This window comes from Erinaceus europaeus, chromosome 3, assembly GCF_950295315.1.
Source record: "Erinaceus europaeus chromosome 3, mEriEur2.1, whole genome shotgun sequence".
NCBI classification, from domain to species: Eukaryota; Metazoa; Chordata; class Mammalia; order Eulipotyphla; family Erinaceidae; genus Erinaceus; species Erinaceus europaeus.
In genome coordinates this window covers 17,679,899-17,705,107 of record NC_080164.1, presented here as the reverse complement: position 1 = coordinate 17,705,107, position 25,209 = coordinate 17,679,899, and the positions used below count along the sequence as shown (strand labels likewise).

Genomic DNA, 25,209 nt, shown 5'->3' with positions numbered 1-25,209 from the left:
CATGATCAAGTAGAACAAGTTTCTTTATTCCAGCTGTGTATGTCCTCCTAAGGGTCAGTGGAAACCCCGCGTGGATGCTTCCTCTGGGCCAGCTAGCACCTGCTTACAGAAGGGAGAGCTGGGTTAGAGGGCAGGAGGACAAAGGGGGGCCAGGTGCTAAGCACAGCCCCTGCCCTGCCTGCTCCCAGACCACATCCTCATGACCTGTGCTGTCAGGCCCAGCTTTTCTGAGGTGCCTGGACATCTAGATTTTGATCCAGTAGCTGCTCGTTTTCCTGCCTTTTCCATTTAGGAAGTTCAATCTCTGTCAGTTCCTCCAGCTGTGGAAGAGGGTGGCGTTAGTGCTGCAGCACCTTGTGAGCACAGGCCCTCAGTCCTGAATGCCCCTCCCTGTCCATCTCCCTCACCTGCTCCCGCAGCCCTTCCTTCCTGCAGGGCCCGACCCCGCGCAGGGTGAGTGCAGCCACACAGCAGAAGCCAGACAGAGCAGCCTCTGCGGCAGACATGAACAAAGAAGGGATCCAGAGGGCCAGGGCCGTGTCCTACAATGCCAAGAGGGAGAAGCAGAAGGGGCAAGTAGGGGGCCTGAAAAGGCCAGGTCCAAGCTTCTGTAGCCCACAGAAGGGCCACCAAGAGAACCCACTCACATAGATTCTGGTGGGGTCAAAGGGGCAGTCAGCCTTGCCAGGCCCCTGGTCCAACGGCAGCAAGGGATTCAACAGTCCAGGGTGGCAGTCAGCAATAAGACGGCGGCCGCCATTGGCCACCGTGAGCGACACGGCGAGGAGGAGGCCCAGCGAGCAGGCAGCGGACAGCAGCAGGTTGAGCAAGGCCACGGCCAGTAGGGCCCAGTGCTGGCAAGGATAGAAGATCGATCGGGGTGAGCTTCCTGGAGGTGGCGGGCTCTCCCGCCTAAGTTTCCCTATTGGAGACTCCTCCCCATTTAAAGATGGAGCTAAGTCAGCCCCGTTGCCCGAACTCAGGACCTCCTGTTAAGGCTCCAGAAACCGCTCTCACCAGTCGGGGGAGGAGGAGGTTCCTGGATGTCAGGAGGGCCAGCAGTCCCACCGAGACGCTCTGCAAGACACGACACGGGGCCTGAAGCCGCCCGCGCCGCCCCGCCCCGCCCTTCCCAGCCGCCCCGTCCGGCTCACCAGCAGCCCGGAGCCCACGGAGATGATATTGGCGGCCGTGTACTCGGGGGTGACGGCGCCGCGGGGGTTGGCCACGTGCCGCAACACCGTGCCGTGCAGCACGGCGCCCAGCAGCAGGTTCACGTGGCCCAGCAGGATCAGCGCCAGCCCCACGCGCATCAGCCGCCGCGGGCCGCGGGCCGCATCTGCAAAGCAGGGCGCTGAGCTGGAGGCCGGCGGCGTCCCCAGCTCCCGGGACCCCCGCCCCTCCCCACGGGCGCTGGGGACGCGGTCGAGGTGCGGGGGGGGGGGCGGAAGTTACCGAACCCGCAGCGGTGGCGGCACCTCATCCCTCTCGCTCGCCGGCCGCCGGCAGCGCACCTGGGCCCGCCCCGCCCAGCAGTTCCGCCGCGGCCGCCCACCTGCCGCCCGGCCCCACCGCGCCCCCTGGCGGGCGGCGTGCAAACATCACACCAGCTCGTAGCAAAAAGTAGACTTTATTACAGCAGCAACTGAGGCGAAGCCCGCGGCCCCAGGCCACCACCGCAGCATCCCGCTCCCGCGCCCGTCCTCGCCGCAGCGGGTCCGGAAGTCAGTGGCCGCGGCCTCCCTCCGCACAGGCTGGGCGGGGGCGCAGTCAGCTCGGCCCGCTGGAGGGCGGCTGCTGAGAAGGCCCAGGCCCACGTCTGTGCAAAACAAGTAAACAAAGTGCAGAGGGGAGGCAGGGCCGGAAGGGGCGGGGTGCTCACGACCGGAGAGCCCCAGAGCCCTCCTGATAACAGAGGGGGCTTCACACGGTAATACTGACTGGGGCGGGCGCGCAGGGCAGGCTGCAGCTCTAGGGGAGGCCACAGCGCCGGGAGGGGCCTGGCTCAGGGAGCTCTAAGAGGACACGGTGACAGCGGCCGAGTTGAGGGTGCTGTTCCTGGCAAAGTTGAACTTGTTCAGGGTCTCCTCCAGCAGAGAAGTCAGGCGGCTCTGGTCAGCCTGGGGGAAGAGCCGCTGGTGAGACCGACGGGAGAACACAGGAGGCCGGACTGATGGAGAGCCATGGGGCAGGGGTGGGAGAGGAGGGCTCACCTCGCTAATGAAGCCCAGCTGCACCAGCTCAGCTGCCAACTCAGGGATGTTCTCATCTGACAGGAGCAAGAGGAGCAGAGTGTAAGTGTGTGTGTGTGGGGGGGGGGGGCTCGTAACAACCGGGGGAAGAACCATAAACGCCAAACTGGGAGGTCCGCCCTCCAGCTCTAGGGAGATGACTGCGGGTCAGCGTGTTCACTGCCTGGCCGCCTTCCCGCCCTTAAACGTGGCCCTCACAGATAAGGCTCACAGACTCTCCATCCTCAGAGGGAAAGGAGAGACTCACTTGGCATCAGGTCACAGCTCAGGTGCCGGTTGAGTTTGTCCTCCAGCTTCAGCAGAAGCGTCAGCTGGAGAATAGGACAGTCAGAAAATGAGGCTCCACTCCCCTCCTCTGGCCACCCTGCCCTGGGCTGTGCCCGAGGCCCGGAGCCTTACGTGGTGTTTGACGCCCTCCTCCACCGACTCAATGTTGCACTGCATCAGCACCACCTAACGAGAGCGCACAGGCGGGTCACCAGAGGAGCAGGCAGAAATGCATTCTCACACTTCGACCACAAGAGACCATCACACCCACAATGCCCACCTTTCGGGTCTCCACCTCAGCCGGTTCAGGTGTTGGTGTCTTGACAGAGGGGGGCACCACAGGTGAGGTCACTTCCTCCTGCTGTGGCTGCTGGGGCCGAGGCAGCCCAAAGGCTGTCAGGGGATAGATCCCATTCCTGGAGAGAGACCAGACAGGTCAAGGCGCTGTCAGTGCCTAAGGGTGCCTGCCCCTGCTGCCTCAGGAAAAACTTCCTTCCTCCTCACTCCTCTCTCACCTCACATCTTCAAGGAATTTATCCAATTCCAGAGCTGGTGACTGAGAGTACCTGGAGGAGTAAAGAGAGAGAGGATGGAAGACAGGAAACAAGCAAGAGAGGAGTCAGCCATTCCCAGTTAATGGACAGCTGACAGAACCCTCAGGAGTGGCCTGTCTCTTTCAGGCCCTTCCAGCTAGCTACTCACAAAGTCTGCACTGGATCTCTTCCTGGTCCTGCAGGAATTTCAGCCAGTACAGCACTGGTGTCCATGTTTTTGGTGATCTCCTCCAGAGCATTCTCTGGGATCATGTCTGGAAGGCATGACACGAATGAGGATTACGGAGGGATAATGAGACCAGTATCATAGGAAGCACAGGACTGGGGGGGAATAGCCCCTTTGGGAGTCAAAGTGAAGGGGGACAGTTACAAGGCTCCTGATTGGAAAGAGATTCCCAAGAGGGCCAAGGGACTCACGCTGGTGTCCCACAATACAGTGGGCAGCAAGGAGTTTGAGCGAGGGTACTTCGAACAATGCTGGGTGGAACAGAAGCTCTCTGGCTGTAGGTCTCCGAGCAGGCTCAGACTGCAGGCACTTCTGAATGAACTCCTGCAACAAGGAACAAGACGTGGAGCAGGAGGCAGGCAAGCTCCCCCTTCGTTCATCATCTAGCACGCGCTGTACTCGGCACAAGGCTCTGTACTGCACGTACAGTGCAGGTGCTCAACACTGGCTGAGGGAACAGGACAAGTCCAGACGAGGGCAGAACCCACCCCAGCAAGCAGGCGCCTAAGAGCTGGGCCTCAACCCCCGAAGCAAAACTGGGCTACCAGCTAGACACTGAGGCCTCAGTCCATCCTGAAGGGACCCTTATGAAGAACTCTGGAGTTGGGGGTTACCCAAAGGCAGGTAGCATGGCTGAGACTGTGACTTTATTTTTTTATTTTTAAATCAGAGCACGGCTCAGCCCTGGCTTAGGGTGGTGCAGGGGATTGAACCTGGGACTTTGAAGCCTCAGGCATGAGAGTCTCTATGTATAACCATTATACTATCTACCCTCCACCTGAGACAATGACTTTAAGTCACCGTAAACTTTGCTTTAAAAAAAAAAAAATTGGGAGTCGGGCTGTAGCGCAGCGGGTTAAGCGCAGGTGGCGCAAAGCACAAGGACCGGCATAAGGATCCCGGTTCGAACCCCGGCTCCCCACCTGCAGGGGAGTCGCTTCACAGGCGGTGAAGCAGGTCTGCAGGTGTCTGTCTTTCTCTCCCCCTCTCTGTCTTCCCCTCCTCTCTCCATTTCTCTCTGTCCTATCCAACAACGACAACAACAATAATAACTACAACAATAAAACAACAAGGGCAACAAAAGGGAATAAATAAATAAAATAAATATTTAAAAAAAAAAAAAATTGGATAGCCTTGCCCTCTGCAGTGATGGGGGGAACAAGAAAGAAGAGGGAAGAGTAAATGGGCTGGGAGACATCTCAGCAGTAGGTGCAGGACTTGCATGCATGAGGTTCTGGGTCCAATCCATCCTAGCACAGTATATGCCAGAGCTAAGCACTGCTCTGCTATCATTCATAAAAATACCACGAGGTTCTGGGTTCAATCAATCCTAGCACAGTATATGCCAGAGCTAAGCACTGCTCTGCTATCATTCATAAAAATACCACGAGGTTCTGGGTCCAATCCATCCTAGCACAGTATATGCCAGAGCTAAGCACTGCTCTGCTATCATTCATAAAAATACCACAAGGTTCTGGGTCCAATCCATCCTAGCACAGTATATGCCAGAGCTAAGCACTGCTCTGCTATCATTCATAAAAATACCACGAGGTTCTGGGTCCAATCCATCCTAGCACAGTATATGCCAGAGCTAAGCACTGCTCTGCTATCATTCATAAAAATACCACGAGGTTCTGGGTCCAATCCATCCTAGCACAGTATATGCCAGAGCTAAGCACTGCTCTGCTATCATTCATAAAAATACCACGAGGTTCTGGGTTCAATCAATCCTAGCACAGTATATGCCAGAGCTAAGCACTGCTCTGCTATCATTCATAAAAATACATTGTTTTAGGCAGGAGAGGGAGGGAGCATGATGGTTATGTAAAAGAATTTTTCATGCCTGAGGCTCTGAAGTCCCAGGTTCTGTCCCCCAGACCACCATAAGCCAGAGCTGAGTAGTGCTCTGGTAAAAATAGTTTAAAAAGAAAAAGGGGCCAGGTGGTAGCACACCTATTACTATGCATGAGGACACAAGTTCAACCCCTGCCCCCCCCCAAGTGCAGAGAGATTTACAAGAAGTGGAGCAGTGCTATAGGTATCTCTCTGCCACTCTCTCAATCCTCCCTCTCTACTTCTCGTAGGAAAAGAAGTCAAATAAAAATGGCCGTCAGGGACACTAAGCCCAGCATTATTTGCTCTCTCCCTTCTCTACTGTTCAAGCCGAATGTCTTTTTCCTGATTTTTTTTATAGAGAGAGGTATAATTCTTTCTATTATTATTGTTGTTGTTGCTGTTGTTACTGTTGGATAGAACAGAGAGAAATCGAGAGAGGAAGGGAAGGCAGAGAGGGGGAGAGAAAGCTAGACACCTGCAGACCTGCTTCACCGCCTGTGAAGCGACTCCCCTGCAGGTGGGGAGCCGGGGGCTCAAACTGGGATCCTTACGTGGTCCTTGTGCTTTGCGCCATGTGTGCTTAACCTGCTGTGCCACCGCCCGGCTCCCTCTTTTTCCTAATTTTCTACACCTCTATTTTATTAGTCTTCTAACCGCCTACCCCGTTCTCGTTCCCCAGTCTTACCTGTGTAGTCAACAGTAGTCGAGCCCAGTACAGTGTTTGTCCACTAAACCCACTGGTTTTTGCCCATGCTTTCTCAGTGCCCCTTCCCCACCTCCTTCAGGTGCCATCACGATGAATGTGCTTTCTGCTTTTCAGGCCAACAAGGTCATAAAGCAAGCAAATCTTGCACTTGAACATCAAACCCATCATTGAACTGGGAACTTATTTTACTTTACCCTAAGACCTCCCTAGTCTTCATCTCTCCTGGTCCCCTTCACACTGATCTGAGCTGCCAACTCTCCTTGTGTGGACCCCCAAATCCAGCCTCTACTTTTTTTTTTGCCTCCTTGGAGAATCCACTGCTTCTGGAGGCCATTTTTTCCATTTTGTTGCTGTTGGATAAGGCAAAGAGAAATCAAGAGAGGAGGGGAAAAGAAAGAAAGATACCTGAAGACCTGCTTGTGAAGCAACTCCCCTGCAAGTGGGGAGCCGGGGGCTTGAACCGGGATCCTTGCGCCGGTCCTTGTGCTTTGCGCCACCTGCGCTTAACCTGCTTGCGCTACTGCCCGACTCCCTCAAGCCACTTTTTTAGTTGAAACTATACAAGTCAGCAACCTGGTCCAGCAGATAAAACACTGGATTCTTTTTCTTTCTTTTTTTTTCCCCCTGCCTCCAGGGTTATTGCTGGGGCTGGTGCCTGCACTATAAATCCACTGCTCCTGGCCATTTTCTCTATTTTGTTGCCCTGTTGTTATTATTGTCAATATTGTCATTGCTGCTGTTGTTGGATACAACAGAGAGAAATCAAAAGAGATGGGGAAGACAGAGAAGGGGAGAGGTAAGACACCTGCAGACCTGCTTCACTGCTTGTAAATCGACCTCCCCTGCAGGTGAAAAGCCGGGGGCTCGAACCAGGATCCTTACGTCAGTCCTTGCACTTGACACCATGTGTACTTAACCTGCTGCAGTACCACCCAGCCCCCCATTAGATTCTTTTTTCTTTTTTTTATATTTATTTTCCCTTTTGTTGCCCTTGTTGTTTTTCATTGTTGTTGTAGTTGTTGTTGTTGATGTCATTGTTGTTGGATAGGACAGAGAGAAATGGAGAGAGGAGGGGAAGACAGAGGATGGAGAGAAAGACACCTGCAGACCTGCTTCACCGCCCGTGAAGCGACTCCCCTGCAGGTGGGGAGCCGGGGGCTCCAACAGGGATCCTTACGCCGGGCCTTTTTTTCTTTTTTATACCAGAGTACAGTGCTCAGCTCTGATTTATGGTGGTGTGGGGGATTGAATCTAGGACTTTCGAGCCTCAGGCAAAAGAGTTTGTTTGTATAACCATTATGCTATTTACCCCCTAGCCAAGGATCAGATTCTCGAGCATTAAGTCCTGACATAGATACCTAGCATTGCATGTGCCACAGTGATGTTCTGTGCTCTGGTGTGTTCTCGCTTTCCATTTCTTTCTCTCTCAAATAAATATTTTAAAATATTTTATTCAAAAGCCCCAAATAACTGACTTAATTGACTCAAACCAAATGACATGCTTAAAAATATCAAGATGGTTGGGAGTCGGGCAGTAGTGCAACGGGTTAAGCACAGCTGGCACAAAGCGCAAGGACCGGCATAAATATCCCAGTTCGAGCTCCCAGCTCCCCACCGGCAGGAGAGTCGCTTCACAGGCGATGAAGCAGGTCTGCAGGGGTCTTTCCCTCCACTCCGTCTTTCCTTCCTTTTTTTTTTAATTTTTTTAAAAATATTTATTTATTTATTCCCTTTTGTTGCCCTTGTTTTATTGTTGTAGTTATTGTTGTTGTCGTTGTTGGATAGGACAGAGAGAAATGGAGAGAGGAGGGGAAGACAGAGAGGGGGAGAGAAAGACAGACACCTGCAGACCTGCTTCACTGCCTGTGAAGCGACTTCCCTGCAGGTGGGGAGCCGAGGTTCGAACCGGGATCCTTATGCCGGTCCCCGTGCTTTGCACCACCTGCGCTTAAACCGCTGCGCTACAGCCCAACTCCCCTGTCTTTCCTTCCTATCTCCATTTCTCTCTGTTCTAACAACTGTGACATCAGTAACAACTACAATAATAACTACAACAATAAATAAACAAGGGCAACAAAAGGGAAAATAAATATATTTTTTAAAGTTTCAAAAAAAATATCAAGATGGTTATCTGAGGATCTGGATCAATGACATAAAATTAAGTTTACCTACATGTATAGGACCCCCCCCCTATTATTTTTTTAACCTTTTAGAAATTATCTTCATTTATTTATTGGCTAGATACAGAAATTGGGAGGAGACAGAGACACCTGCAGCAGTGCTTCACCACTTGTGAAGCTTTTCCCCTAAAGGTGGGGACTGGGACTTGAACCCAGGTCCCAGCACATTGTACCATGTGTGCTCAACCCCACCTTGTTTACTTATTTACTTTTTTTTCTTTTTCTTTTTCTACCAGAACACTTCTTAGCTCTTGCTTATGGTAGCATGGAGAATCGAACCTGTGCCTTTGGAGCCTGAGACGAGAGTCTGTTTGCATAATGCTATCTACCTCCACCCTATTTATTTACTTATTACCAGATCACTCAGCTCTGGTTTATGGTGGTACTGAGGAAAGAATCTGGGACATTTGATGTCTCAGGCATGAAAGTCTTTTCTGCATAACTATTATCCTGGGAGTCAGGCGGTAGCGCAGCAGGTTAAAGCGCAGCTGGCGCAAAGCACAAGGACCGGCTTAAGGATCCCGGTTCGAGCCCCTGGCTCTCCACCTACAGGGGAGTCCCTTCACAGGTGGTGAAGCAGGTCTGCAGGTGTCTGTCTTTCTCTCCCCCTCTCTGTCTTCCCCTCCTCTCTCCATTTCCATTTCTCTCTGTCCTATCCAATAATATCTACAACAATAAAACAACACGGGCAACAAAAGAGAGTAAATAAATATTAAAAAAATAAAAATAAAAAAACTATTATCCTATCTCCCTCAACCCTACATACCGAATTTAAAATAGGACCTTTAACCCCAGTATACCCACCTTAAATGCGTAACCTAAGCCAGTGGGTAGCAACACATGATAGACAGTAGCATCTAGGGACAGTTTGTTGCTTTGGGCTTGCCTTTCTGTTTTTGGGGTTGTAGTTTTTATTGGTTTGTTTTGTTTTTTTAATTTTTTAAAATTTATTATTGGATACAAAGAGAAACTGAGAGAGGAGATAGAGAGGGAGAGAGAGCTTCACCTGCTTCACCACTCGTGAAGCTTTCCCCTGCAGGTGGGGACCAGGGGTTTGAACCTGGGTCCTTGAGCACTGTAGTGTGTGTGCTTAACCAGGTGTGTCATCGCCTGGCCCTGCCTTTCAGCTTTATGTTCTCAGAAAAGTTTACTCATCCCCAATAGGTAGGTAGGTAGGTAAAAAGGAAGGAAGGACGGAAGGATGGAAGGAAGGAAGGGAGGAGAAAACTCTGACAAAGAAGCAAAGAGAAATACTGAAGATTCTTACCCTCTGTAGTGGGTCGTCTAGAAGCTGGATAGAACTGCTGATGGCTTCCTGTGGCACATATGAGGACTCTCCATTGCCCTGAATCTCTAGCACTGCCATCTGCAGGGAATGGGAGTGGGAAAAGCAGAAACTTAAGACCCTCAGGTTAATCATCACCCCTTCAAGAGCAGTGGCTGATCCATCCTCCCTCCACTTCCCATCTTCTAATCTGCCCCTTTGCCGGTCTCACCTCCAGGGCACACATGCCAAAAGAGTAGATGTCCACTGCTGTTGTCACACTGGTGACCTCTAGAGAAGACAGAGGACGTTTCGATGATGAATCAGAGGGAGGGAGCAGAGAACAGTAAAAACATTGTTGTTTTTTTTAAACTAGAGCACTGCTCAGCTCTGGTTTATGGTGGTGCAGGGGATTGAACCTATGACTTTGGAGCTTCAGGCATGAGAGTCTCTTTGCATAACCATTATGCTATCTATCCCCACCCAAAGCACTTTTTTAAAAAGCTTCATACATGCACAATGCCACTGTTCCTAGGCCAAGATTTTTTGTTTTCCTTCCAAACTTCAGATCGAGTGTGCAAGAGATACCATAGCACCAGTCCACCATCTGTGGAGCTGCCCCCGGTGCTGTCCATGGTGTTCCCGGCTTGATGCCAGGTCTTAAACGCAGGTCCTCATTCATGTGTGGTGAGGTATGCACCTGACTGGGTGAGGTATCTCTCAGCCCCTGGAAACATTTTGAAAAAAGAAGAAGAAAAAAAAAACCAGCTCACCCAGGAGGTGCATCTTTCACCACATGCACGGACCTAGACTCATGGCCTTCACCACCATGTAGGAGTCCAAGTGGGTGGGAGTGGTGCTGTGATCTCTCTCTCTCATCCTCTTTAGGGGAGGGAGTGGGTGGGGAGTGAGGTGGGGGAAAGAGTGCTCATCAAAAGCTCTGAGATGGGGAGTCGGGCGATAGCACAGCGGTGTTAAGCGCACGTGGCGCAAAGTGCAAAGATCCCGGTTCGAGCCCCCGGCTCCCCACCTGCTGGGGAGTCACTTCACAGGCGGTGAAGCAGGTCTGCAGGTGTCTATCTTTCTCTCCCCTTCTGTCTTCCCCGCCTCTCTCCATTTCTCTCTGTTCTGTCCAACAACGACAACATCAATAATAACTACAACAATACAAGGGCAACAAAAGGATTAAATAAATATTTTTTAAAAAGAGAGAGTAAAGCTCTGGGATTATGTAAGTGCAAAAGCCCGGGGGGGGGGGATTTTCCCCCTGTATTCCAGTAAAGGACTAGAAGTTTCGGTGCTGCTACCTCTATCTCCCAGGTTGTAATGGGAACCTGGAGATGGGGACAGGACAGGGTAGAGAAACGGGGGCGGGGGGTTTGGGATGCCTCACCTCCATACTCTGGTGCGAAGAAGTGTAAATTTTTCTGCTCTTCCCGACATGTCTTCACATGGTTGTTGATAGTGTCAGGAGCCACTAGTAGTAGGGGAGACATCCACAATCTGACCACCATCAACTAACTCAGCGCAATCTCATTCCAGAGAGAGGCCTCCCAAAGCCCAATTTGCTCCTGAAGTTTCTAACCGTCAAGAGGCACACACGTATTCCTGAGCCATTGTGAACTGCAGGTGAAAACCCCTAGCCAGGTGCACTCCTACCTCCCCTCTCTCAGGCCTGCTGCTTCTCACCTGAGATCCTAATTTAGTGCCAACCAAGGCTCCAAACTGAACTAACAGGTAAGCAGGGGGCTTTGTACTGGTAGGAGCAACGTGGGGCAGACTCTCACATGTGACCTGTTCATCTTCCCCAAAACCCAAGTTCACCTAACCTAATTCCTGAGCACATGAAAACACGTATCTAGTTATTTTAAGTACCCTGAAAAGAGAATGGCCTAGGACGGACAGAGACCGAGACCGAAGAAGTTTGGCTAAAAAAGGGCTTCACATACAGCCAAATAGATAATGCCTCCTTACCCACCTTTGTTGAACTTTAAGAAAAGCTCAAACTGAACCAAATCCCTTGACTCACTTTCACTTTTAATCCAACAACATTTCTAGACCCCTATCCTACCCCTCCACACCTCAACACTGCTACCACAGGGCTGAAAGAGGAACCAGGGCCAGGCCCAATATGGACTCGCTCAGATCATTAACAGTGACTACAAATCACAGTCTGGGAGCACAGTATGATTTGGGGAGCCAGCCTGACGATGGGAAATAAGAATCCATGACGTAAGCGGCCAGCCAGGCAGGATCCACAGGAAACAAGCAGGTTATGGAAGGGCGAGCGGATGGTGGCCGGCAGGGCAAAGGCCAGGCAGGCAGAATTAGGCGGGGTGGGGGGTGGGGCTTGCTCCCACGACTGCATGCACTGGGCAGCCGCAGAGGGAGCAGAGGCAGCACAAACAGAGCCCCAAGCGGGGCAGAGGGAGCTCTCACCATTAGCAAAAATCCTATGAAAGACTGTTGGGAACAGAGCAGCCCGTAAGCGGGAGGGAGGAAAACAGAGAAAAGTTGTGAGCCATGGAGCAGCCAAGCCCCAGACAAATGGACACACAAACACCACACAGACACAGCACACAAAAATGGTATACACTGCACACACATACACAGCAACAGAAGCGCTCACAGCAGGCACAGCCTGGAACCTCCTTGGGTAGGGTCTGGCCCCAGGGGCTCAAGTCAGACCTAACAGCCTACTAAGACCTCCTCGTTAGCCCCACTTTTCCACCCAAAGGGTGCAGGGTCAGCACCCCTTCCTCTCCCTAAGAGTTACCTGACAAGGTTCTTCTCTTTACTACCAGCCCATGCCTCAGAATTTTGTTCCACTCGCTCCCATTCCTTTCATCTTACCCCCATGGTTCCCACATTCCCGAAGCTCCCCTGCCCAGAACCTCTCCCTCCCCTCACCAGAGCCAATCTTGATGAGTCCGTTGTGCTGGATGAAGATGGTGTCACAGGTCAGGTTCCCATGGATGATGGGGGGGTCACAGGAGTGCAGGTAGCTGTGGGGGCACTGGGCTGTTAGAGGGGCCACTGGGAGGTTAAGCGCAGGGGCAACCCACGGGTCAAAAGCCAGGGGCCAGGTCTCCTGCTGGTCCCCACAGACAGAATCCCCATACTAAGCCTCCAGAACAACTGGTGAGTTAAATAGCTGGGTAAGCACTAGGAGAAAGAGGTGGGAGACAGTATCGTGGTTAGGGCATCAGCAGAAACCCTTTTCAAGACCCATATGGTCTCATCTTGACAGAGTATGGCTCAAGGAGGGTGGGGAGAGGCAGAGAACATCAGAGGAGAGCCCTGTAATCTGAAGGTGCTAAATCAAGAATGATGGGAGGCAGTAACAGATTCTACTTACCTTAGGGCAGAGAGGATTTGCGTGCACCAGCGCTTCCAGGCCTGGAACAAAGTTTGATAGAAGGATCAACAGTGGGGTCCGGTAGTAGGGCAGTGGGTTAAGCACAAAGTGCAAGGACCAGCGTATGGATCCCAGTTTGAGCACCCAGCTCCCCACCTGCAGGGGGGTTGCTTCACGGGTAGTGAAGCAAGTCTGCAGGTGTCTGTCTTTCTCTCCCCCTCTGTCTTTTGCATACTGCAAGTTTAACATTTCTTTTCCCCACCTCTCCCATTATTTAAAGCCCTTCTAGGAAATTCACCTCCAACAGGTGGTGGAGCCATTTCTCATAAACTTGAGAACTTCTGTTTCACTTTACAACAGTTTTATTTATTCAATTGGCCCTTGTCTTAAGACATCAAAGTCTGGGAGTCAGGCGGTAGTGCAGCTGGTTAAGCACAGATGGCGCAAAGCACAAGGACTAGCATAAGGAGCCGGGGGCTCGAACCTATAGGGGAGTCGCTTCACAATCCTTGAAGCAGGTCTGCAGGTGTCTATCTTTCTCTCCCCCTCTCTGTCTTACCCTCCTCTCTCCATTTCTCTCTATCCTATCCAACAACAAAACAAAACAAAACAAAATCAACAGTAAACCCACTTTTATTTTTAATCCAGGTCTCACACACACACACACACACACACACAGCAAAGCACACAGCCTTCCAGGTAACCTATCTTGCCAGCCCTAACTATACTATTAAACTACTTTTACTTGTTTTTTAATAAAGCAGACCAGAAGCAGAACTCTGCTCCACTATGTTCGGTGCCAGGAACCAAACCCAGGGTCTCCTGCATGCAAGGCATGGGTCGTGGGGCACCCTCACCCAGAAACCCCCTCTTAACCTTTCAACCACTTTTGTCCATCCCTTCCTATTCAAATTCATAATGAGCATCTTTCTCAAATCTCCATATCAAAAACTTTGTCTGCTTTCATTATATACCTTCTCATTCATAGTCTTGTGGTTCTTTTTGGTCTTCTTCAAAAATTGCTTAAGACTTCCAGAAGACATGTATTCTGTGATAAAAATGACCTAGAGAGAGACAAAACACACAGATAAAGCCTAGTAACATATAAAATAGATATATATATATTGAAATTTGGATGCTTTTTAAAAATATATTTTATTTATTCCCTTTTGTTACCCTTGTTGTTTTATTGTTGTAGTTATTATTGCTGTTGTTACTAATGTCATCATTGTTGGATAGGACAGAGAGAAATGGAGAGAGGAGAGGAAGACAGAGAGGGGGAGAGAAAGACAGACACCTGAAGACCTGCTTCACTGCTTGTGAAGCGCCTCCACTGCAGGTGGGAAACTGAGGGCTTGAACCGGGATCCTTAGGCTGGTCCTTTCGCTTTGCACCACCTACACTTAACCCGCTGCCCTACTGACCGACTCCTATAAGTTTTTTTTTTTAATGTTACTTTATTTTTTTAGTTTTTTAAAATATTTTATTTATTTATTTATGAGAAATGATAGGAGAGAAAGAACCAGACATCATTCTGGTATATGTACTGCGAGGGACTGACCTTAGGACCTCATGCTTGAGAGTCCAAAGCTTTATCCACTGCGCCAGCTAACGGACCATGGAAACGGTTTTTCTTAATATTTATTTATTATCTTTTGTTGCCCTCGTTTTATTGTTGTTGTTATTGATGTCATCATTGTTGGATAAAACAGAGAGAAATGGAGAGAGGAGGGGAAGACAGAGAGGGAGAGAAAGATAAGACACCTGCAGACCTGCTTCACTACTCACAAAGCTTTCTCTCTGCAAATGGGGACCAAGGGCTCAAACCTTGTCCTTGTGCACTGTAACATGTGCACTTAACCAGGTGCGCCACCACCCAGCCCCAGAAACTTTTTTTTTCTTTTTAAGCTCCTTTTCACTTGTTCTTAGTATCACTTCCTTAAGATTTAATAAGACAGAGAGTTCGGGTGGTAGTGTAGTGGGTTAAGCACACATGGCGCAAAGCTCAAGGACCGGCGTAAGGATCCTGGTTCGAGTCCCTGGCTCCCCACCTGCAGGGAGTCGCTTCACAGGCGGTGAATCTGGTCTACAGGTGTCTTTCTCTCCCCTTCTGTCTTCCCCTCCTCTCTCCATTTCTGTCCTATGCAACAACAACAACAACAATAGTAACACACACACACACACACACACACACACAGCAAAGCACACAGCCTTCCAGGTAACCTATCTTGCCAGCCCTAACTATACTAAAATGATATATACTACAATGATAAAACAAGGGCAACAAAAGGGAATAAATATTTTTTAAAAATTTTAAAAAGATTTATTAGGACAATACAAACTAATGAATAATAAGAGCTATGGGAAGAAACAGAAGCTCATTCTGCCCCATCTATAACCAGACAAAAAGTAGAGGTGGTGGTTCAAATCCTACTCTTGGGTCCACAGCAGCTGCTTCCAGTTCTGTTAGAAAACCACTGGAAGTCGAGCGGTAGCGCAGCAGGTTAAGTGCTCATGGCGCAAAGCGCAAGGACAGGCGTAAGGATCCTGGTTCGAGCCCCTGCTCCCCACCTGCAAGGGAGTCACTTCACAAGCAGTGAAGCAGGTCTGCAGGTGTCTATCTTTCTCTCCCCCTCTGTTGTCCCCTCCTCTCTCCATTTCTCTCTGTCCTATCCAACAACGACAACAACAATAACTACAACAAGGGCAACAAAAAGAAAAATAAATTAAAAAAAAAAAAGAAAACCACCGTATTTTAATCACCCAGTATGACAGGAACAATAAATGAAGCTAGTCTCCTTGCAGAAAATTCAGAAAAAATTCTTACCCTGGCCTTGTTCTCTTTAATATCAGCCCAATACTTGTGAAACTTAACAATGTTGAGATGTTCCAACTGAATCAGATTATCAAACACAGCTCGAACCTTTTCCTGGAAGCAGAGGAGGACAGTGGGATAAGAGTTGAGAAATCACTGCGGTACTAAAAGGCCAATCCCTGCCCTTCTCCAGAAGCAATGTAACCCCAACACATTCTCTTCAGAGGGAGCAGCCTCCCCATACCAGAGCTGCAGCACCCCACCTGGTCCCTCTCCTCACTATCACCCACCTCCTGCAGCTTGTAGTTCTTGCGCTCGGAGAACTGCACCTCATTCCACACAACCTCCACACCCTCCTCCGTATCCATGGCCAGGTATGCACTGTCAATACCTGGTACATTCCGCTGATTCACCTGAGGAGAAATACAAATGAAAGGCGTTAACATTGCCCGAGCCCCCCCACTTTCATGCCCAAGACATGCCTGCTCGCCTCTGCTCCCGTCTGCCCCTTTGTGACTCTGGCCCTCGCTCAGAATTCACTCTGCCAAGAACACCTGCACCACCTCACCTCTTCTCGTCTCTTCTGCCAGCGTCCACAGGGTGACTCTTCCAAGATCTCAGACTCATCTTCACTTTCTTCCTCTTCCTCTGGGGAAGCAGCTGAGGTCGTAGAAGTCACAGGTGGTGACACTGACGTCAGACCAGGAGTGGAGGATGAGGATTCTACCTTTGGGTCAGAGCCACTGCTGAGTACTGTCTGGGACTCCCCCTCCGACATGCTGGAATGAACACTCAGGCCTACACTCATTGCAGCAAGGGGAGAAACAGAGAGTCAAGATGGAGTTCTAGTCACCTCTGCGGTTGATAAACAAATTAAAAACATGAAGGCTGGGCAGTGGCACACCTGGTTGAGCACACATGTAACCAGGCACGAGGACTCAAGTTCAAGCTCCCAGTGCCCTCCTGCAGGAGGAAGTTTCATGAACAGTGAAGCAGGTCTGTAGGAAGGTAGGTAGGTAAGTATGTAGGTAGATGTGTGTGTGTGTGTGTGTGTGTGTTTGTCCTTTCTGTCTCTGTCCAATAAAATAAAAATAATCATACATTAAAAAAAGACCGGTGTGATCCGGGAGGTGGCACAATGGATAAAGCACTAAACTCTCAAGCATGAGGTCCCAAGTTCAACCCCTGGCATCACATGTACCGGTATGATGTGTGGTTCTTCCTCTCTCTCCTCCTATCATTCTCATTAATAAATAAATAAATAAATAAATAAATAAATAAATAAAGACCGGGGGTCGCGCGGTAGTACAGCAGGTTAAGCACACAGGGCACAAAGCACAAGGACCGCTGTAAGGACCCCAGTTCGAGCCCCAAGCTCCCCACCTGCAGGGGTTCACTTCACAGGCAGTGAAGCAGGTCTGCAAATGTCTACCTTTCTTTCCCTCTCTGTCTTCCCCTCCTCTCTCCATTTCTCTCTGTCCTATCCAGCAAAACAACAACAGTAATAACGATGATAAACAAGGGCAACAAAAGGGGAAAGATAGCCTTCAGGGGCAGTGAATTCATAGTGCCAGCACCGAGCCCCAGCAATAACCCTGGAGACAAAAAAAGACCAGAGCCAGGTGGTGGAGCACCTGACTGAGCAAACATGTTAAAATGCACAGACTCAGGTTCAAGCCTCTAGTCCCCACCTGCAGGATGAAAGCTTTGTGAGTGATGAAGCAGTGCTGCAGGCAGGCGTCTCTCTGTCTGTTTCCCTCTCTATACCCCCCCTTCCCTCTTAATTTCTGACTGTCTCGATCCAATAAAGATAATAAAAAAAATTTTAAAGGAATAAACATGTATACTTCCTCCCTATTCCTTTAAATTCCAAGTCAGAAGTAGTCCTGTCTGAATACTAAAATTTTAACTACTTTCCTCATCTAGAGAAAGGGAGCAGATGGAGGGCTGATAGCATAATAGTTACATAAAGAGACTCTCATACCTGAGGCTTCAAAGTCCCAGGTTCAACCCCCTGCACCAACATAAGCCAGAGCAGAACAGTGCTCTGGTAAATTATTAAAAAGAGGGGGGGAGCTATTTTGCTTAAAGATGACACACCCAGGTGTGGTGAGCACATGATTTATGGCAGTATGACCTCCCTTAGAACCTAAAGTAAGGGGCCTGGCAGTGAAACACTGAGTTAAACACACATAGTACGAAGCTCAAGGACCCGTGCAAGAATCCCGGTTCGAGCCCCTGGCTCCCCACCTATAAAGGGATCCCTTCACAAGCAATGAAGCAGGTCTGCAGGTGTCTCTCCCTCTCTATCCGAACCTCCCCTCTCAATTTCTGTCTTATACAAAAAATTAAAGAAAAAAAAAATAAAAAAGACCACAAGAGCAATGGATTCGTAGTGCAGACACTGAGCCCCAATAATAACCCTGGGGGTAGGGAGTCAGACGGTAGCACAGCAGGTTAAGCGCACTTGGCCCGAAGCGCAAGAACCGGCAAAGGGATCCCGGTTCGAGCCCCCAGCTCCCCACCTGCAGGAGAGTCACCTTACAAGCAGTGAAGCAGGTCTGCAGGTGACTCTCTTTCTCTCCTCCTCTCTGTCTTCCCCTCCTCTCCCCATTTCTCTCTGTCCTATTCAACATCAATAACAACAATAACTACAACAATAAAACAACAATGGTAATAAAAGGGAATAAATAAACACTAAAAAATAAATAAATAACCCTGGAGGCAGAGAGATGGGGGAGAGAGAGGGAGAGGGAGAGAGAGAGAACCAAAAGTAGGGCTGGCAAAACAGTTCACTTGGATAGTACACAGATCGGGTGTCGGGTGTGAGCCCAACCCCCTCCACATTGAAAGAAGCTTCAGTGCTATGATCTCTTTCACTCTCTGCCTGTTTCTGCCTCTAACAGCAACATCAGTGGTCCAGGAGATGGCACAGTGGACTCTCAAGCATGAGGTTCCCAAGTTCAATCCCCAACAGCACATGCACCAAAGTGATGTCTAGTTCTTTCTCTCTTCCTGTCCTTCTCATTAACAAATAAATAAATATCTTTTTAAAAAGCAACATCAGAGGTCCCATTCCTTCTTATCAATAGTCACCCACAAGCCTCGCCTCTGAATTCCTATTTAACCTATTTGCACTGTGTTTAAGAAATTATAATAGCATGGGGGAGATGGAGATGGCACAACGGTTATGCAAAGAGACTCTCATGCCTGAGGCTCGGAAGTCCCAAGTTCAATCCCCCACACACACCATCATAAACCAGAGCTGAGCAGTGCTCTGGTAGAAAAAAAAAAAGAAAAGAACTTATAATAAGGCACTATTCAGACCAGATGAGTCCAGAGCCCAAAATATTCCTGATACAGCCCTAAGATCTGCAGCACCCTTAGCCAGCTCAGCCAGCCGGAACACGCAGCTCATCTGTCCCACTGACATGAACTCATCACCGCTCCCTGCTACCTCACGGGCTGAGCCTGCCAGTTCACTGTAAGGCCACGTCCAGCCAGGTGACTGGCCGTGGTTAGGGACTTCACCACTGATGACCTCACCTTCCCTGTGATGTGAATGTGGCAAGTGGGTATGGATTAGCAACATTTTTTTTTCATTCAGTCATTCAATAGAGGTTTACTAAGCACTTATTGTGGGTTAAGCACTGGGCTAGGTGTTTGAGACACAAGTGAACAAAATAAGTGACACCCTCGCTCACGGAGCCACAAGTTAAGACAGATCTGAGGCTGTAAGCTTCTAGCTTCGGTTGACTGCATGGCTCCCAGGCCGCCTTCTCTAGGAATACCTGACACAGGTATTCCTTTCAAGTACAAGAAACTCAAGATACGGTCACAGCACAAAGTATTGTGGAGTTTACTTTTTTTAGGGACACAGCTACTCCAAGAAAAAGAATTTTCAAAAGCTCAATGTCACTAATTTGTCCTCCAACAAGTCAGGGGACAACCACTGATTATTCTTCCACCTGTTTCAGAACAAAAGCGGTGAAGGACCCGCATGTGCTGGGCTCAAGGAGGACTTCCCAGTTGGAAAGTACACTCGTCCCTGAGTTAGTTCAAAATACACAAGTCTCCGATCAACGCCAATGTTTGGAAAAATCCGCACTTTTTCACAACCCTTCAGAGTCCCCCTCTGCCTTCTTTGCCCCTAACCCGCTACTGCTGAAATCGAGTCAGGAGATTTTTATTCAGTGACATTATTCTAGCCTATTCCAGAAGGCAACAAAACGCTACGGAACTAAAAATTCTTGCAAGATTATTTTTTCCTCCAGATTATTTTCTAGCTCCTTGCACACCACAGAGAGATTTCCTACAACCCGCCGGGAAAGCTCCCTCTGCCTGTCCCCGCCACCGAACAGGAAACCTGAGTTAGGGCTCATTTCCCTTCTCCCACGGAAAAGTAGCCAAGTCAGTGGGAAGAAAGGTCCTTCGTGCGATTTTCTAGAGCAGCTGTACAGAATGCATCTTGCATCTGAACGGCTAAAATAGCCAGCTGGGTGCCAACAGAAAATACCAGTGGAATTCCAAGAGGAAGCCGGGGGCCAACGGGCGCTACAGAAACTTCTGGACCCCGAGCCCCGGCCGGCGATCCGGAGAAGGCCCGGTCAGAGCTGCGCCCTTGGAACGCGACCCGGTCCCCAGTCTTGGCCCCGTGGGTGAAAAGAAAAGGCAAAGCCCACGATCCTGCAGCTCCGTCCCTACTTGCAGAAATCCTCCCAGCCGAGGGGGCGGGAGAGAGAGGGAGGGAGCTCGGAGTCCGATCACATCTGGAAAAAGCCACTTGTGCTCGGAGGGGAGATCGCCTCCGGCCGCCCCGCCCCGAGCGGCATCACAGAGTAGCCACGAGAGTCTCGTCAGGGGCCGGCCCGCAACTCAGCCGCCCCCGGCCGCCCCTGCGCGGCCTGTCAACGCCCCTCCGGCGGGCCGACGGGTCTGGGAGGCCGCGAGCCCCGGGGCGGGGGCCCGCGGGTGAGGCCGGCGGGGGTGGGGAGGTCGCCCGGCCGCGGCCGCCGCTCGGAGCGCGCAGGGGCCCGGCCCCGCCGCCAGCTCATCAAAGGCCGCCGGGCCGCCGGGGCGCAGGCCCCGCCCCGCAGCCGCCGCCGCGCTTCCGCAGGCCCGCCGCCCGCTCCACACGGCCGCCGCCGCCCGGGCAGCTCGTGATCGGCAGCTCGGCAGCTCGGCAGCTCGGCAGCTCGGCAGCTCGGGGAGGGCCGCGGCGGTCCGGAGCTCCGGCGGCCGGGCCTGAGTCGCCGACCGACCAAGGCCACCTCCGGACGCCTGCCTGCCAGGGGCCCGCCGGAATCCCCCGGGGTCCTGCCAGGGCGGCTCAGGCCGCTCTCCCCGGCCCCCGGGCGAGCCCCTCCGTCCCCCTCACGCCCCTCGGCGCTCACCTGCAGATGCGGCACCCCGCAAGCCTGCGCTTCAGCCTCGGGTCAGAAGGTTCCGGAGCCCCGGATGGGAGCGACTCCCTCACAGCTGCGCCTCGCAGCGCAACCGAACTGTGGGCTCCACCCTCGAGGCTTCCAGACCAACAGAGGAGCGGAGCCGCACCCCGCGGGCTCCCCATTGGTCGGGCGGGGAGGTGGGCGGGGCCCTGCGCCGAGGTCTCTCGCGGGTGGGGCTCCCCATTGGTCGGGCGGGGAGGTGGGCGGGGCCCGGCGCCGAGGTCTCTCGCGGGTGGGGCTCCCCATTGGTCGCGCGGGGAGGTGGGCGGGGCCCGGCGCCGAGGTCTCTCGCGGGTGGCGTTTTCCGGCAGTGGAGTCCCGGCGTTCGGTCCAGCCCAGGCCTTGCGCGGCGCTGGCGGCTCGCCGTCCCCTCGGGGGCTTGTGTCTCTGTCCATACCTTCGCCCAGGTGACATCGCTGGCCGAAAGGAAGGCCACCCCGCCTCTAGGAAAGCGCCATGACAGTTGTAGTCCGAGGGAAAGACAAAAGGGGCGAGAGGAGCAGCCTGCCACTGAGATGGACTCCGAGCCAGACACCGATTCTTCAGAAAACGTAAAAGCCGGTAGTAAGATTGAGCTCGTTAACATCGAAAGCCAATAGCGCTTGGTGGTTGCGGGGCGCTGATACTGGGCCAGCCGTCTGCTCGTCTGATCTTCCTTAGACATAGGGGTCGCCAACTCAATGAAAGCGGACGCACGAAAAACCACGCGGCAGTCACAGACTGTTACCCACTTGTTAGCTGACGAGAGTGCGACCGGGAAACAGCAGGCTCATCAGGGAAGTCTTCCTTGAAGGGTGTTTAGAAAGGATTTCGAGTGTGAGCAAGTGTGAAGGAAAGAGCTTCGTTGACTCGTGAAAAGAAAAGGCGGGACCTGAAGCTCACTCTGCTGCCTTTCTCTCTTTCTGTCTTTCTCTCCCCCTCTCTGTCTTCCCTTCCTCTCTACATTTCTCTCTGTCCTATCCAACAACGACGACATCAATAACAACAACAATAATAACTAAAACAAGCATAAAAAACAAGGGCAACAAAAGGGAAAATAAATATAATTTTTTTATTTGATTATTTATTTTCCCTTTTGCTTCCCTTGTTGTCTTCTATTGCTGTAGTTATTATTGCTGTTGTTATTGATGTCGTTGTTGGATAGGACAGAGAGAGATGGAGAGAGGAGGGGAAGACAGAAAGGAGGAGAGAAAGACAGACACCTGCAGACCTGCTTCACCGCCTGTGAAGCGACTCCCCTGCAGGTGGGGAGCCGGGGGCTCGAACCCGGGTCCTTGCGCTTTGTGCCATGTGCACTTAACCCGCTGCGCTACCGCCCGACTCCCTTATAAAAATTAAAAAAAAAAAAAAAATGAGACGGCCAGACCACTTCTGCAGCATATGTGGTGCTGGGGATAGGACTTTGTCACACACACACACACACACACACACACACACACACACGGTCCTGTACTCTACCAGTGAACCATCTTCCAGTCTCTCCACTAGCTCCTTTCAAATATACATAAAGAACCTACAGGTTTCCTCAAGCTCTCACTTTCTCTTTGGTCTCTTATCCCTGTTTAAAATGGCCAAGTACAGTGGGGTGGGTGCATGGAGACAACGTGTGTGGTAGACACATAGTTCACCATGTGATTGGAGCCCCTGGTCACCACACAGGAGCACCTGTTTCCGGGGAGCTCCACAAGCATTGGAGCAGTGCTCTGGCAGCTCCTTCTCTGTCTCTTATTTATTTATTTTTTTATTTATTTTTATTTATTTATTTCCCTTCAGGGTTATTGCTGGGGCTCGGTGCCTGAACTACGAATCCACTGCTCCTGGACGCCATTTTCTCCATTTTGTTATCCTTGTTGTTATTGTTGCCATTGATGATGATGTTATTGGATAGGACACAGAGAAATCTAGAGAGGAAGGAAGACAAAGAGGAGAGAAAGATAGGCACCTGCAGCTTAACCTGCTGCGCTTCAGCCCGAAAGAGTTTCTTTTTTTTTGTTTGTTTTGTTTTTACTATTTTTATTATCTTTTCTTATTAGAGACAGTCTAAAATTGAGAGGGTAGGGGGAGACGGAGAAAAAGAGATACCTACAACACTACCTCATCACTCTAGAAGCTTTCCCCCTGCAGGTGGGGACTAAGGAATCAAACATGGGTCCTTGCACATTGTAATATGTGCGTTTAACCAAGTGCACTACAGCTCGGCCTCCCTGTCTGTGTGTGTGTGTGTGTGTGTGTGTAAAAAGCTAGGGGGGCAGCAATAGCGCAGTGGGTTAAGCACACATGGCGTGAAGCCAAAGGAACAACATAAAAATCCCAGTTCGAGCCCTAGGCTCCCCACCTGCAGGGAGGTCGCTTCACAAGTGGTAAAGCAGGTCAGCAGATGTCTTCTCTCCCGTCTCTGTCTCTCCCTCCTCTCTAGATTTCTCTCTGTCCTATCCAGCAACAATAACAGGAATAGAGAGTCGGGTAGTGCTGTGGGTTAAGCACAGGTGACAAAAAGCGCAAAGACCCACCATAAGGATCCCAGTTCGAGCCCCCGGATCCCCACCTGCAGGGGATTCGCTTCACAAGTGGTGAGGCAGGTCTACAGATGTCTTTCTCTCCCCGTCTTCCCCTCCTTTCTGCATTTCTCTCTGTCTTATCCAACAATGACATCAATAACAACAATATTAACTACAACAATAAAATAACAAAGGCAACAAAAGGGAATAAATAAGTATAATTTAAAAAATAACAAGGGGGTTGTGGTCCAGGAAGTGGCGCAGTGGATAAGGCATTGGACTCTCAAGCATGAGGTCCTAAATTCAATCCCTGGCAGCACATGTACCAGAGTGATGTCTGGTTCTTTCTCTCACTCCTATCATTTCTCATAAATCACTAAATAAAATAAAAATAAATAAATAGATAACAAGGGCAACAAAATGGGGAAAATAGCCTCCAGGAGCAGTGGATTCATAGTAATAACCCTGGAGGCAAAAAAAAAAAAAAGTTATCCACCAGGAGTCGTGGAATAGTAGAGGCAAAGCCCCTTTAATAACCCTGCCAGGGTGGTCCGGGAAGTGGTGCAATGATAAAGCTTTGGACTCTCAAGTATGAGGTCCTGCAGCACATGTGCCAGAGTGATGTCTGGTTCTTTCTCTCTCCTATCTTTCTCATTAATTAATTAATTAACCCTGCCAGGGAGGAAAAAAGCCCTCACATACTGCCTGAATTTTAAGTGATTTTTTTAAAAAAAGATTTTTACTTATTCATTAATGCAAGAGAGAGAACCAGAACATCACTCTGGTACCTGAGGCTCCAGTCCTTGGCACCGCCATAATCCAGAGCCAGGCAGTGCTCTGGTAAACAAATTTTGTACATTTCTTCATGTTCTCTTTTCAATGTATGCTATATTTATGTGTATATAAAATAGAAGCCAGTACTATATGGTTTTCTTCACTTTACCTTTTTCACTTCTTTCCACAGTAGTAGTCCTTTTTTTTTTTTTTTTTTTTGCCTCCAGGGTTATTGCTGGGGCTCAGTGCCTGCACCACAAATCCACTGCTCCTGGAGTTTTTTTTTTTTTCCCTTTTGTTACCCTTGTTTTTTTTATCATTGTTGTGTTGCAGTGCTCTCGCAAAAAAAAAAAAAAAAAAAGATTTTCACGACTGTGCCTCCAAGGTCCCACGTTGTCCCCTGGCACTCACCATAAACCAGAATTGAGAAGCACTTTAGTTAAATAAATAACTATAAATAGCAGCCGGGTGGTGGTGCACTGGGTTAAGTGCACATAGTACCAACGACAGATCCTGGTTCTATCCCCCGGCTCCCCACCTGCAGGGTGGTCGCTTCACAGACAGTAAAGCAGGTCTGCAGGTGTCTATCTTTCTTTCTCCCTCTCTACCCCTCCTCTCTCAATTTCTCTCTATCTTATCCAAAAAAATCGAAAAAATGGCCACAGAAGCAGTGGATTCAATTCAGTGTAGGTAACGAGCCCCAGCGATAACCCCGGAGGCTAAATAAATAAATATAAACTAAAACAATGAAGATAACGTCACATGCCCTGGTGCCACCAAAAATAAAGCAAAATTCTAAGTCAGAGGCTATACAGATTTTATTTGATTTGACTTTTTAAAGATTTGATTTATGGGAGTCGGGCTGTAGCTCAGCGGGTTAAGCGCAGGTGGCGCAAAGCACAAGGTCAGCATAAGGATTCCGGTTCGAGCCCCCGGCTCCCCACCTGCAGGGGAGTTGCTTCACAAGCGGTGAAGCAGGTCTGCAGGTGTCTATCTTTCTCTGCCCCTCTCTGTCTTCCCCTCCTCTCTCCA

At 50.3% G+C, this 25,209-nt stretch overlaps 2 protein-coding genes and 1 long non-coding RNA gene across 6 annotated transcripts; 1 reads left to right on the top strand and 2 right to left on the bottom strand.

Annotated features, from left to right (window-relative positions):
* Positions 1-5: 5 nt before the first annotated feature.
* On the bottom strand, positions 6-1,533 carry KRTCAP3 (keratinocyte associated protein 3). Of its 3 annotated transcripts, XM_060186751.1 has the most exons (7): positions 1,456-1,533; positions 1,155-1,339; positions 1,018-1,077; positions 648-854; positions 408-542; positions 205-320; positions 6-99 (listed from the first exon to the last, which is right to left on the bottom strand). In XM_060186751.1, the coding sequence occupies exons 1-6, from the start codon at positions 1,481-1,483 to the stop codon at positions 213-215; spliced, it is 723 nt and encodes a 240-aa protein (XP_060042734.1). In that variant the 5' UTR covers positions 1,484-1,533; the 3' UTR covers positions 6-99; positions 205-212. The 3 variants fall into 3 exon arrangements, with proteins under 3 accessions (XP_060042734.1, XP_060042733.1, XP_060042735.1); XM_060186750.1 differs by having other exon boundaries at positions 6-320; XM_060186752.1 differs by lacking the exon at positions 1,018-1,077 and having other exon boundaries at positions 6-320.
* An 81-nt stretch (positions 1,534-1,614) lies between these two features.
* On the bottom strand, positions 1,615-20,988 carry NRBP1 (nuclear receptor binding protein 1). Of its 2 annotated transcripts, XM_007537811.3 has the most exons (18): positions 20,852-20,988; positions 16,027-16,256; positions 15,749-15,871; positions 15,471-15,572; positions 13,618-13,707; positions 12,644-12,684; positions 12,196-12,290; positions 10,679-10,762; positions 9,518-9,576; positions 9,289-9,387; positions 3,491-3,623; positions 3,222-3,327; positions 3,035-3,085; positions 2,800-2,935; positions 2,652-2,705; positions 2,500-2,563; positions 2,214-2,269; positions 1,615-2,120 (listed from the first exon to the last, which is right to left on the bottom strand). In XM_007537811.3, the coding sequence occupies exons 2-18, from the start codon at positions 16,234-16,236 to the stop codon at positions 2,016-2,018; spliced, it is 1,608 nt and encodes a 535-aa protein (XP_007537873.1). In that variant the 5' UTR covers positions 16,237-16,256; positions 20,852-20,988; the 3' UTR covers positions 1,615-2,015. The 2 variants fall into 2 exon arrangements, with proteins under 2 accessions (XP_007537873.1, XP_060042732.1); XM_060186749.1 differs by lacking the exon at positions 2,500-2,563 and having other exon boundaries at positions 1,994-2,120.
* Positions 20,934-23,813, top strand: LOC132537444 (uncharacterized). The gene is made up of 3 exons (XR_009548878.1): positions 20,934-21,042; positions 21,167-21,466; positions 22,679-23,813. It is a non-coding gene; the product is annotated as an uncharacterized LOC132537444 (long non-coding RNA).
* Positions 23,814-25,209: the final 1,396 nt, after the last annotated feature.